Source organism: Engystomops pustulosus, chromosome 2, assembly GCF_040894005.1.
Source record: "Engystomops pustulosus chromosome 2, aEngPut4.maternal, whole genome shotgun sequence".
Lineage (NCBI taxonomy): Eukaryota > Metazoa > Chordata > Amphibia > Anura > Leptodactylidae > Engystomops > Engystomops pustulosus.
In genome coordinates this window covers 160,901,834-160,913,974 of record NC_092412.1, presented here as the reverse complement: position 1 = coordinate 160,913,974, position 12,141 = coordinate 160,901,834, and the positions used below count along the sequence as shown (strand labels likewise).

General features: G+C 34.7%; 1 protein-coding gene across 1 annotated transcript in view; it reads right to left on the bottom strand.

Annotated features, from left to right (window-relative positions):
• Nucleotides 1-477: 477 nt before the first annotated feature.
• Nucleotides 478-12,141, bottom strand: part of HNF1B (HNF1 homeobox B) — a 28,832-nt gene continuing 17,168 nt past the window's right edge. Inside the window, exons 5-9 of the mRNA XM_072137160.1 lie at nt 7,206-7,366; nt 6,291-6,432; nt 5,292-5,483; nt 4,460-4,578; nt 478-2,588 (exon numbers count right to left, since the gene is read on the bottom strand). Coding sequence (XP_071993261.1) covers nt 2,568-2,588; nt 4,460-4,578; nt 5,292-5,483; nt 6,291-6,432; nt 7,206-7,366 — 635 coding nt within the window. The 3' untranslated portion in view covers nt 478-2,567. The remainder of the gene's footprint in view (nt 2,589-4,459; nt 4,579-5,291; nt 5,484-6,290; nt 6,433-7,205; nt 7,367-12,141) is intronic.

The window sequence follows — 12,141 nt, the reverse complement described above, 5'->3', positions numbered from 1 at the left end:
GGCCTTAGACTATGACCTATCTAGTAACTCAAGTTTCAATGCATTAAGTCATGGAGTTTCTATTCCTCGAGTTCTCAAGAGTTTGAAGATGTATCATCATTGGATGCAATTCATTTCTAGAGATCACATAAGGACAGATAAGCCTTCATCTACTATATCTAAAGACTTCAAAGGACCAGAGACAAATTACCTCAAAAGGACTCTTTTCTAAAAAGGCTACAATAAGTCTATCCCACTGTGAGACATTTTAGTTAACCAGACCCATAGCCCTGTCCTAGACCTTTCAGCACATTTCTGTAGTATAAGTATACGTCTTAAATACATCTATCTCTACTACTATAATCAATTTACTGTACAATTTCATACAGCACTTAAATTACTTGATTGTTCTGTAATACTCAAAGGAGCACATTGTAAGAAAAAGAGGATGCAGATTAGTTAATGTATATTTCTGTTTTACTTGAAAAATTGACTTTACAGCAAATATAAATATGATTAAAAAAGATTGGCTTCATTTTATTACAAACAAATAATATATTACAAAAAATCATCAAGTTAAATCTTCCTTCCCTGTAGAGAACTGGGTATTTGGCAGTAACTAGGTGAAATGACTTTTGTCAACTTGTTCTTTTACAGGAATGAGAAATGTTCTGCCAAAACTCAGTAGTGGGAAGAATTTGTCCATTGTGAACACTATGTTTGAAGCATCATTGGATTCATATATTCTTTCAAAATAGTGAAACAGAAGACCAGAATTAAATTAATACTGCTATATATATAAAACAATATCAAATGTTTAATATTTAAAAAATACATGGCATTTCATGTACAACTATAAATGTACTTTGTAAATTATAAGGAGATCTTAAATAATACTGTTTAGACCATAATGAACTGGTTTGTGTTATGGTAGCTTCACCTGGGTATAACAACCATTAGATAGGGATAGTTATAGGTGTCCACTGATGTTAGGCCCTTTTTTTGCCTAGTGATGTGTGCATATTTGTTTTAACCTTCCTTTCTCACTTCCTATTGGGAAGGTGGGGGTATTTAGCTGACCTTTGTTGCGAATCAGTAGTTTGATGCATTCTATAGACTGTCAATCTTCCACTGAGAACTGCATAAAGGTGCTGGTTTGTGTAGTGAGGCAAGAAAACAGAGGTCACATCACAGGGTCTTATGTCAAACTAATTTCTGTTCTCAGTAAAGAAAGGATTCCTATAACAATTCAATGTTGTTGTGTGCTGTGCAAAGACATGTTGAAATATCGTATTCTTAAAGTGGGCATTGCTTTTATTCCTGTAAACTGTCTAGCCCACATTTATTGTGCTCCTTTGGTAGCATAAATAGTATTTTTTCTCTACTATGAATGAAGCACCTATAGCAAGCACACATCACAATGATGTTTTACATGTGAGTGAATTTAGACTATACAGGTTAATGAGAAAATATCCTCAAATAAATAAACCCTTAAGAGATGTTTATTTTTGTGGTTAACCATTCTGTTTGACCTAAATCCTAACATGATTTCTTTGTAAAAAACTGCTGTTGAGTGTTATTTTTGTATAAGTGTTATTAAGACTTGATAATAATACCAATAGATGGGTAATATACAGGAAGTATCTTTCTTCAATTATAGTTTTAGTACATTTAAGGGAACCAGGATAATATCAGATAACAGACAAGCTCCTTCAGTAACATTCGGCTAGGTATGTGTTATTTCATGCTATTAGAGTAGGACTTTCAATGTGTTTCAATTACTTTATAACTTGGACTGTATAAGGGCAGTGATATAAGGCAAATTACTTAGATAGTTACACAAGAGTATTTACATTACTGGCCAGCATAATGTATTTTCTTATGTCAGACAAGAGCTACATCAAAAATGTACTAAGAACCCCTGATTTATACTGATTCTGATGATATCAGTATCGTAGCCTGTACTGCAAGACACCACATTGTGCAATATGGCAAATTCAACCAATGGCTTTATATATATTGATCAAATGCTTTTTTGGCTATTTGACCTATCCCATTTAACACACTCAGACTTTATATTATGCATTATATACAAAATAATTGCACTTTTTTACAATTTACAGCTATTCAACAGGTTAATATCAATTAACCCCTTACTGTTGTGTTTCAACAACATTTACAATGGCTCAGTTCAGCATTGTGTCCATTTTTAGGCTCTTGATTTTCCAGTTTTTGTGGCACTGTTCCAGCAGCAATCTGTACGCACCAAATAGGCTTGTAGTTTCTCTCACAAATAAGTAATTTATCAATCTTCAATCTCCATGTCATGTCTGGTTCATGAGATTAAGGGAAACACAAAAGTCATCAAATCACCTGAGAAGGAGACTACAAATCAAGTACTGTCGTAGAGATTATAGAGCATCCATCTCTAAACAGTATCCAACTCGTTCATAGATTGTAGCTCTCAAAGCATCCAGCGTTTGAATTTGATCTTGAGTCAGTTCTACTTGGCAACATCACAAAGTCCTAGATGTTGTAGCCAAGATTTTAATGCAGCTATGCAAAAGGAAGATAAGTGCAGCAGGATATCACCAGGCTTGCAAAGGACACTACAAGGGAGAAAGAAAAAATACTTTTTTGAAACGGGATTTGATTATGATAAATTACCCTAATTTAACAAAATGATTTTATGGTGCAGCAAATGAGTTTTATGACACTATTACTTGGCCATGGAATATGGACATTTGCCCTGTACAATATATAGCTACAGGAGTGAGACCTATACATACGTATCAAGGCATGTGAGCACATAGAACACAATTACCTGTAGGCATCATTAGAGAAGTTCCCAAATATACAAGAAAGCTTTATTGCCATAGGGTTGTGTGCAATTACATTTGTGAGTTGAGATTGTAAGGGATATACAAAGATCAAACATGGTAAAGAAACTGCAAACTTGCAGATATTTTATTCTCTGCAAACATTGTTGAGATAAGGTGACACTATATTTCTACTATATACTTTTAGAGATCCAATATATAGTGTTAACATGTGCTTAAAGGAACTATGTAGCATTTACAAATAAGGTTGTAAATAGAAAACATATATTTTTAAATCTATGTTCCATATTCTGGGTTCAGATTCACACTTACAACAAAGGACAAATATTGTAAGGTAGAAGCTGGTCACATATATCAGAAAGAAACATTGCGGTGATTGCTTCGCAGACATAACCATTCACTTTTTAATCCATATTGGCATATATTGCTGTGTGTTTTGCCTATGTGTCCCAAAATTGCTTACTTGGGCAAAAGACCATTGCTAAATGATAAAACCATAATTTATTTATTATCCTGATGGCAATACAACTACTACATGATAATTCTATTTACAGAAGACATTGCTTCCTAGCTTATATTTTACATGAGCAATTTTTTTTTTCTAGCAGTGGGGTTTGTACTGATGTAAATGGACGATCATAAGCATTCAAGTTATTCCTTTCTTGTCATTGGAATTATTGGCCAAATACCTATAAATATTTAGTTAGCTACAAGAAGAAAGAGGAGTCATAAACGAATAACTTATTTAATGTTGCCCTTGTCTGACAAAACCAGTAATGAAACTGTAATTCCTTGTATCCCCGGTCAGTACTTTTTCTGATTTCCCACTCTTTGTAGTCAGGAGAAAACATTTATCTAACCCCACAAATCATAATCACTCAGGCAATCAAGCACATCAAGGCTCCATGGAATACTATTTCCTTGAAAGGGTTTATCAATCCATCTGGTGGGTACTCAGCCCTAACCAAACCTGATTAATTATTCATCTTGCCCAAGCAGACTTTGATGCTTGTTGTAACAAGCCCTATAGATGCAGGATCTAATTATCCAATCTAAGTACAGCAGAATTTTGCCCGTTAGGGTGTCACATCTACCAATAATTACTGATCCATTAAAAGTGCAGTAATTAGGGTTGAATGTGATGCTCTTTTGTTTACACTGCATCATTTATTTGTGGGCAAGCTTTTCATTGCACAATCCCCATGCCACACAACTCTACATTGTTACATAACTTCTTTGAATCCACCTGTCAGACAATAGACAACATTTCCAGGAAGTAACTAACAAAATTCTAGAATTTGACCTTAAAATGTTGTTTTGTATCACAATTTTTATGTTTTTTTGATACTTTTAAGATTTTTTGGTTTTCTTTAATTTACTAATGCATCAAAATCAGAAGAAATAATGCAATGCTGAATCCCTCTTGAGCTGTGCAACAAATTTAACAAAGCTTTAATTTTGAAGCTGAAAGTCAAGTGGCTTTACTTCAGGGGGTGTGGACCTAGTCAGGCCCATTAGCCTATATCAGTTCTCTTCCCCATACTAAATAAAAGCTGTACCACAAACAATAAATGATAATTGTGGGCAAGATACAGATTATGAAATAGACCATAACATTTTTCTTATCCTTCTTCTCTTACCTGTTTACTAGAGGACATGTTTGATAACGTGCTTATGCTACCTGTATCTGTGACAACCATTGCTGATGGAAAACGTGATGTGTGTGAATACTGGGGAGGCTCCTGTTTATGTGCATACACTGTAAATAAAAGACAACAAATAATATAAACATTAATTCAATATGTCTAATTCACTATAAAATGAACATTAGTAGACGTATGCCATTTTTCCTGCCAGTTTAGTTTGCAAATTTTTTTGCAAAAAAATCACTACATTGATTGTACTGTTATTTCCTGCAAATTTTCCACCTGAGACCAAGCAAGCTTTTCTCACATTGTTTTGCAAATTTTACAAAACAAACTTTTCAATACAAGAAACATGTGACTAAACATCCAGAATCTATGATAAATACAAGTATTTTGTGAATTTGTGCACCCTAAGTATGAATGCAAATAAGCAAAAGTTACAATAAATGTGCAAATTCAAAAATTTTTTGTGCTATGCAAAAGAAGAAAAAAAACCTCATATGTACCATTAGAAGCTTTACTAGAGCTTTAGATGTTCCATGGCATATAGATATGGCTTTTTAAACTCATAATAGTGTCACTGATACATCTAGATCAAGATGATTCACTTTAATTCCCTGCACTTTCCTATATATATATTTACAAAAGGACTAAGGAATGTTCTACTTTCATTTGCACTCTTCCTGAGAACAAAAGTAACCATGAATCAATAAATTGAGATCTTTAAACATGCTCTAGAAACTAATGTGACAAAATAACTACTTTTAATCCCTAATCCAGACTAGTTCCAAGTATAAAGGAAGCATTGCTTAGGTACAATACTTACTGTGAGAGTTTTGAAGTTGAGTCATAGTAGCCATAAATGGCTGTTGTGTCATATGACCAGAAGAGTGTTGCATTATAGACTGTTGATGTGGACTGTGCAGCTGTGGTGAAAACTGCACTGATTGTAAAGCTGCTAGACTTCCAGCAACGCTATTGATAACAGGTACGTTCTGAGCCTGAGTGGTGTTCAAATCTGAAGAAAGAATGCAACAAAATCATGACAACTTCCATATATTTTTGCTTCTTTTTTTGCATATGTTAATGACCTACTGACTGTAAACTGAGGGCTACTTATTAGGAGGTGTTCCCACCACATATGCATTGGTTGTCTGCAATTTTAGTCATCAACTCTTCATAAACATGAAATGTAAACCAGCCATTGAACAGACCGGATATTAAAAATAGCATGCATGTTCAAAAATGAAATAAGGAAAGACTTTTTATATAATAATGAAGTCATAACAAAAATAACAGTCAAATTAGTAGTCTGCAGTTAATAAGGTTAGAGGAAAAGATTATTAGCCTTCTGAAAGTTGAAGCAAACATCTTTATAATGTTCTGATAAAAACAAGCATCCATTATATGCTGAGACCTACATGTGTATGGTGTCCTTACAAGTATCTTTAGATGACAGAATTGTGTGAAATATAGTATCTGATAAATGTGTTCAGAAGGTAATATAATGTGATAGATTTAAGAAAATAGAAAAATTCACATTTGACCACTCAAAAAAAAAAAAACACTTAAGGCTATTGCAGGCATGTATTTTATTATTCGGATTAACACTCTGCTTCACTAAAGCTACTTTAAAATTTATTTTAGAGAATTTCTTCAAAGGTTCTAATGGTCTAATTACATTTTTTTTAAAGATGAGAAAATTATGCTGTGGCTGATCATCAAATCTTAAGATTTTCCCTTATTTCTTTACTAATAAAAGTGTTAATCTTCGAATGAAGGTCTGTGTTCATGTATGATAAATGTATCCACCTTGTAGACTTACTTTGTGTTATTGCCATGACTCCAGAAATAGGTGCCATGATGAGATTTTGCGATTGTTGGGAATTGTGGTGGACCGATTGTGACAAACTGTGAATATTCGTCAAGGTGCTTACAGGTGGTAACCCTCCTCCAGAAACAGGAATCTGTTAAAGGAAAGAAAAAAAGTCATGAGTTTTGCAAAATTTATGAATGATTGTGTGATACATCATCTACATTATAAGGCAAGCACCAAAGACCCCAGAAACGTGTAATAATAAATTATACCCTGAATGGTCACCTCTTGGAGGTTTCAATAGAAAATAAACCATAATACGGCTCGCTGCTGCTACTCACTGTTAAATTTGTCAAAAAAGCATAACATTTTGTGAATTAAAAATGTTATTGTTCTTGGATATGGCACAACTATTAAATATCCTCATGTTAACAAATATTGAAATGAGATAAAATAAAACATGCACTAGATGATAATTTAACTGACTGACACTGACTGAAGTGGTAAAAATAGAATCGAATGACTACACCTGAAAAGGGAAAGTATTTAACTAACTGAGAAAAAGCCTGAACTTGGCCCACCTCTTTAAAAAGCAAGCTTTTGGAGAGTCACTTTTATCAATGTGCATGTCATCCGCAAGGAAAAACAAACACTGTTCCACCCACTTTTCTACTTTGTAAGGTATTTAATCAATAAAAAGTGAACGGCTCTTTGTTACATTTATTGGTTAGCTTCATAAAGGCCTTAAAGTGGGTCAGAGAGCTGTTTTTTAGTGCAAACTGTCCATTCAGGATTTTTAGTCTACAATGCTTCTTTGTTTACTGCTGACCCTGTGAGAACCTAAAAAAAGAATACTGTGTATTTTGCTTGCTTGTCTCTCTTATCTTATCAGCACTGCAGCTACAATAGACCAGGTGTACTCACCAATTTACCATCAGGTGAAAGCATGTTATGGCCGGGATCCAAACTCACTGGAGAAACCTGCTGGAGGACTGACTGACTGGTCAACATGGCATTGTTACCATGGTGATTAATTGTTGATGATGAAGTGACCTCACTGTTTCCTTGTTGATTGTATCTTACTCCTGTAAAATGAAGTATGCACATTATATTAGTGTTGATATGTACAATAAGAACATAGCAGCTGTGCCTTAGCCAAGAATATGGAATCTTTGCATGACTAATCTTACATATTGGAGCTGTTTTCTATGGATATCTTTGCCCCCCCCCCCGCCCCTCCCAGACTCAACACATGCTGTTTGCCTGTCCTCTACTCCACACTCATCCAGCTCCCCCCTCCCCTCTTCCTGTCATGTGCATTGAGCAGACAGGGGAGGGAGGGGGATGGAGTGGGGATCGGAAGAATGCATGGAGGAGAATGAGACATAGGCTGCTGCAGCTGGCCTCCAGCTCCTAGTACGCCCTATTATGTCTCTGTAGAATCCAGAGTACAAGACAAGATGTAATATGTTTGTGTGAATGAAGCTTCAGCAAAAAACTATATATTATTATGCATAATCCAAACTAGCTTTGTAAATGTATAGAACAATACATAACATTGTTTTATGTGTTACATCTTTCTTTTTTTTTTTCTCTGGCTGTGTACCCAGGTATAAATCAAGCCTCTTTTTCCATCAGCTAAAAATGGTCTTTATAAAATGTAAAAGACCTGTTGAGTTGCCTGAGCTTGTAACAGTGTAAACATTAATTAACCCAAGCAATGTTACACACACATTCTTCTGCTGTATTTTTAACCTCATGCATAGCTGAATAGTTATTAAGCTTGAAAAAACCCAAGTCCACCGAGTTCAACCTCTCGGTATTACCCCACTGTTGATCAGGAAAGGCAAACAAGAGCTGTAATGTTAACCACTTTCAGTATGTGACAGTGGGAAAATCTTTACTTCCAAGACACAGTTTATATACTGGAGATCTATTTATGCTGCATTTTATTAACTAAGTTAACTACCCACTTAGCCCACCTGTAGGCTGTAATCTAACTGAAACATCTAACTTCACATTGAATAATACTTCATATTCTTATAAAGATCTGTCATCTATCCTCATTCTATGTAAGTAAATGATTGTAATAACATTTCTGGAGCATCTTTTCTGAGATCTCATGGGGGGGAATTGATCAATGTTTTGTAGCATACGCCAGTGCAGAGTTAGTAACATGATATTTATTAGTTGATCGTTCTAGTGTAAGACTGTGAAATCCTACTTTAGTTGGTCTAGTATGTGCGCCAAAATGTGATGCTTCTTTAAATTTTTTGGCAGACTGGCTATTTGCAACGAGACCATGCCACCTTTTTAGAAGCCACATAACTTTAGTCAAACTAGTCGGTAATAGATGATTATTACGAAGGGCACAACACAGAATTAAAAAAAAATATCATTAAGAATTTTTATTTTATAGAGAATACAAGTATTTAATCAAACAGTGGAGGTGATGGACCATTTTGAACATTGGTTACCCTTTTATATATTGCTATATTAGCCTAATTCCTATTGTTTCATCTGACAATGTTAACGCTCTGTATAGTCTTAATTTGCGTAATCTGTAAAGTGCTGTGGAATATGATGGTGCTATATAAATAAAGATTATTTATAATTATTATAGCCATGCATACTGCAATGTCAAAACAAATATTGATACTGACAGCAAGTTGAACATGAGGGAGGATATAGACTGGTGTCATATTTACATATGCACACCTTTCATGTGTAGTCTTCGTTGATTATTAAAATTTAATTTATCATTAATTGTATTCCACAAAAGAAATTCTTAATCCACAAAAAAGAAGAGTGTACTTAGCCAGAAATAAACAACCATATAGCACTAAGAGCAAAGGTCTTAAATTTATATATATATCTGTAAATTTTCGGTTACCTGAAGTTTTATTTAACAAAAAAATGCTATTTTGTCTCTTGTAATTCATTATTCTAGGTATTAAAATAATGTTCCTTTCTTATCATTTGCCCACAAAACATCTGTGCCCATAACCTCTCAAATTGTATTGTTAAAAAATATTGGAGATCATTTATGTTAAGCTTTTCTTTTTTTCTCTTATATTTGCAATTTTTTGTCGTATTTGCATATTTGCACCAAAATTGTGACTTTTTCCTTTGTTTATAAGTTTCTCCGCCAGGGTTTTTCAGTGTGGATGTGTGAGAAAGTCATATTAATCCCTTTCTCAAGCATCAGAAACAAGCCAAAAACGACTTGTTTCTGATACGGATCCCAGCGTGATTCTGCTGCTGTTTGTAGGCAAAGTAGCAACAATCAACAGTTCATTTATTTGCTGCAGATTAAAAATCTGCAGTGAAATGGCATTTCTGATGCAGATTTTATTTGTGCACTGTGTGAAAGAGATTACCATTGTACTCTATGATGCTAACATATTGCAATGCAGATTAGCCACACAGCAAATCTGCAAGTAACAGGTAAGGACTTCATATCTGCCGGCCGATTAATACAGTTAATACAGTGCCGGGACTGCAGTCCAACCAATAGACAAGAAGTCATTGCATCACATTTTGATATAATGCAAGGACTTCCATCCTGTGTTACGTGTGCAATCTTTGGGCTGGGTTGACATACATGAGACCTTACACTCCCCTGCTCTTTTTCAAGTCCATCTAAAAGCTAAACAGAAGTACAGTCCCCGGGTTACATACAAGATAGGGTCTGTAGGTTTGTTCTTAAGTTGAGTTTGTATGTAAGTCGGAACTGTATATTTTAGCATTGCAATCCCAGCCAGAACTTTTTTGGTCTCTGTGACAATTGGATTGTAGAAATGTTGGGTTGTCATAAGAATCAATATTAACACTAAAGCTTCATTGCAGACACATGTGATAACTGTTACAGCTGATCATTGTAGCCTAGGACTAAAGTACAATAAATTACCAATATCCAGGGGTCCGTTTGTAACTAGGGGTCGTATGTAAGTCGAGTGTTCTTAAGTAGGGGACCGCCTGTATTTATATTACAATTTTATATGAAACCTATTAAATAATATCTATGGCACTGTTTTATGCAACTTTAATATAATCAAACAATACAGAATGGTACCACCTACAGAACTTGAAGGGGACCCTGGGCAGATTGAGAGATAACAATTAAATCCAAATATTAATGACATGATAGTAGATGAGGCTTCATCAGAGAGGGCAGTAATAGTATTCTATTAATATTTCTAATGATGTCGTCGTGGTGCTGGAAATCTGGGCTGACTCCAATTCCCCCCTCCCATTTTTTTCCCTCCCCATTCCTGCTATGATTTTGGGTTTATTGAAGCACGGTCATAACCTCATGCAATCACTATGCAGGACTTTGCAGAGACGAATGTTGTGTCTCTGTTTTCTATTGATATGTAATATAGAAGTCACAGGATTATACCGGGTAGAAAGAAGTAATATCTCACTATATTATCTCTGTGTGATATGTAAAATATGTGCTTGCTGAACGTTGTATTTCCAATGTTGACTGTATAACATTTCTTCTACCTAATAAATATCTTTTAAAAAAATAAAATATATATAATCAAACCTTAAATTTCCCTCTAATAGATACCTGTACTTGTGAAGGATTTTGTTTCTTACTTTACTTGAATAAACTCTATTTAGTTATAATGTGGTCGGTAACTTGAATAAAGAAACTTTAACTAAGTGACCACGACATTATAATTACCGTGTACCCAGCTTTTCCAGTCATAATGTTAGAAGAAAATGCTTAGTTCCTTTCTTTATTTTACAAAAGTGCTGTAAATGTATTAAGTGATCCCACCGTTGTTCAGCAGTGCCTGGCAACCAAGTGTGTCCTTATCAGTAAGTCAATAAAGATAAGGAGTCTGTGATGGGGGTGGGGAAGCACAGTTGAATACCTATTTGCAAAACCATACTGTCATCTGTCAAAACAAGAACACACCTCCAGTCAAAGGAAAGCTTCAATCAATATTTTTTAGGAATGGGTGGAATGGTAAAACATACATACATAGCTATATAGAGAGAGTACCATAAGTGTGAGGGAAGTATTGCGGCTTAGTTGCTCCTCAACAGCATAGCCCTTTAAATATCCTGACATTCATGCTCCTTGAAAGTTATTATGTCACAAAAAGTTATAAAGTGTGGCTTTTATGTCCATCATAAACCCTTTTTATTGCAACCAACCCAACCCATTCAGCAATGGTTTCAAAGCCCTTATTACCCCAATAAAACGCAAAGATTTTTCAGCATCAGAATGTAGTGGCATGAGAGTGTAATGAATACAACAGTAAAAATTTCCTTTTGCATTAATATAAAGCATTTCAAGGTTAATGACATATCTTCTCAAATTCATGTTTACACCTTGACACTGTGAAAAATATATATATATACATTATGCTATTATGGTTTTTTTTTAATGTAAGTATTTTTTAGATACTAGTGATTCATAGTCACCAAATACTAAAGCATGGGCAAACATCATTGGCAGAAGAATTTATGATCTTCAATGTGAGCTAATCACTGTTGTCAACCATAACTAGTTTCTCTAGTTTTATTCTTGTGCGATCCTTGCAAAAGACTGGAAGGTTTGTTACTCTTTATTATTTCATTTCCAATAGATTAACTCATCTGCCTTGCCACTGGCAAGTAATATTTATCTAGTTCAGCCCATAAACAGAATTTCTATACCAGGGGTTGAATTCATACTTAGTTGTGCTCTACGTGTGAGTACATTCTAAATGAGTAATTATGCCCCCAGTGTCCGGGCTGCCCAGTGTACAGTTCTACAAAGTTGTGCCAAAACATGAGAACTTTCAATCATTTGTGCATTATTTGCTCTTCAACTCATTGGGGGGTATTCATGATTGACTTT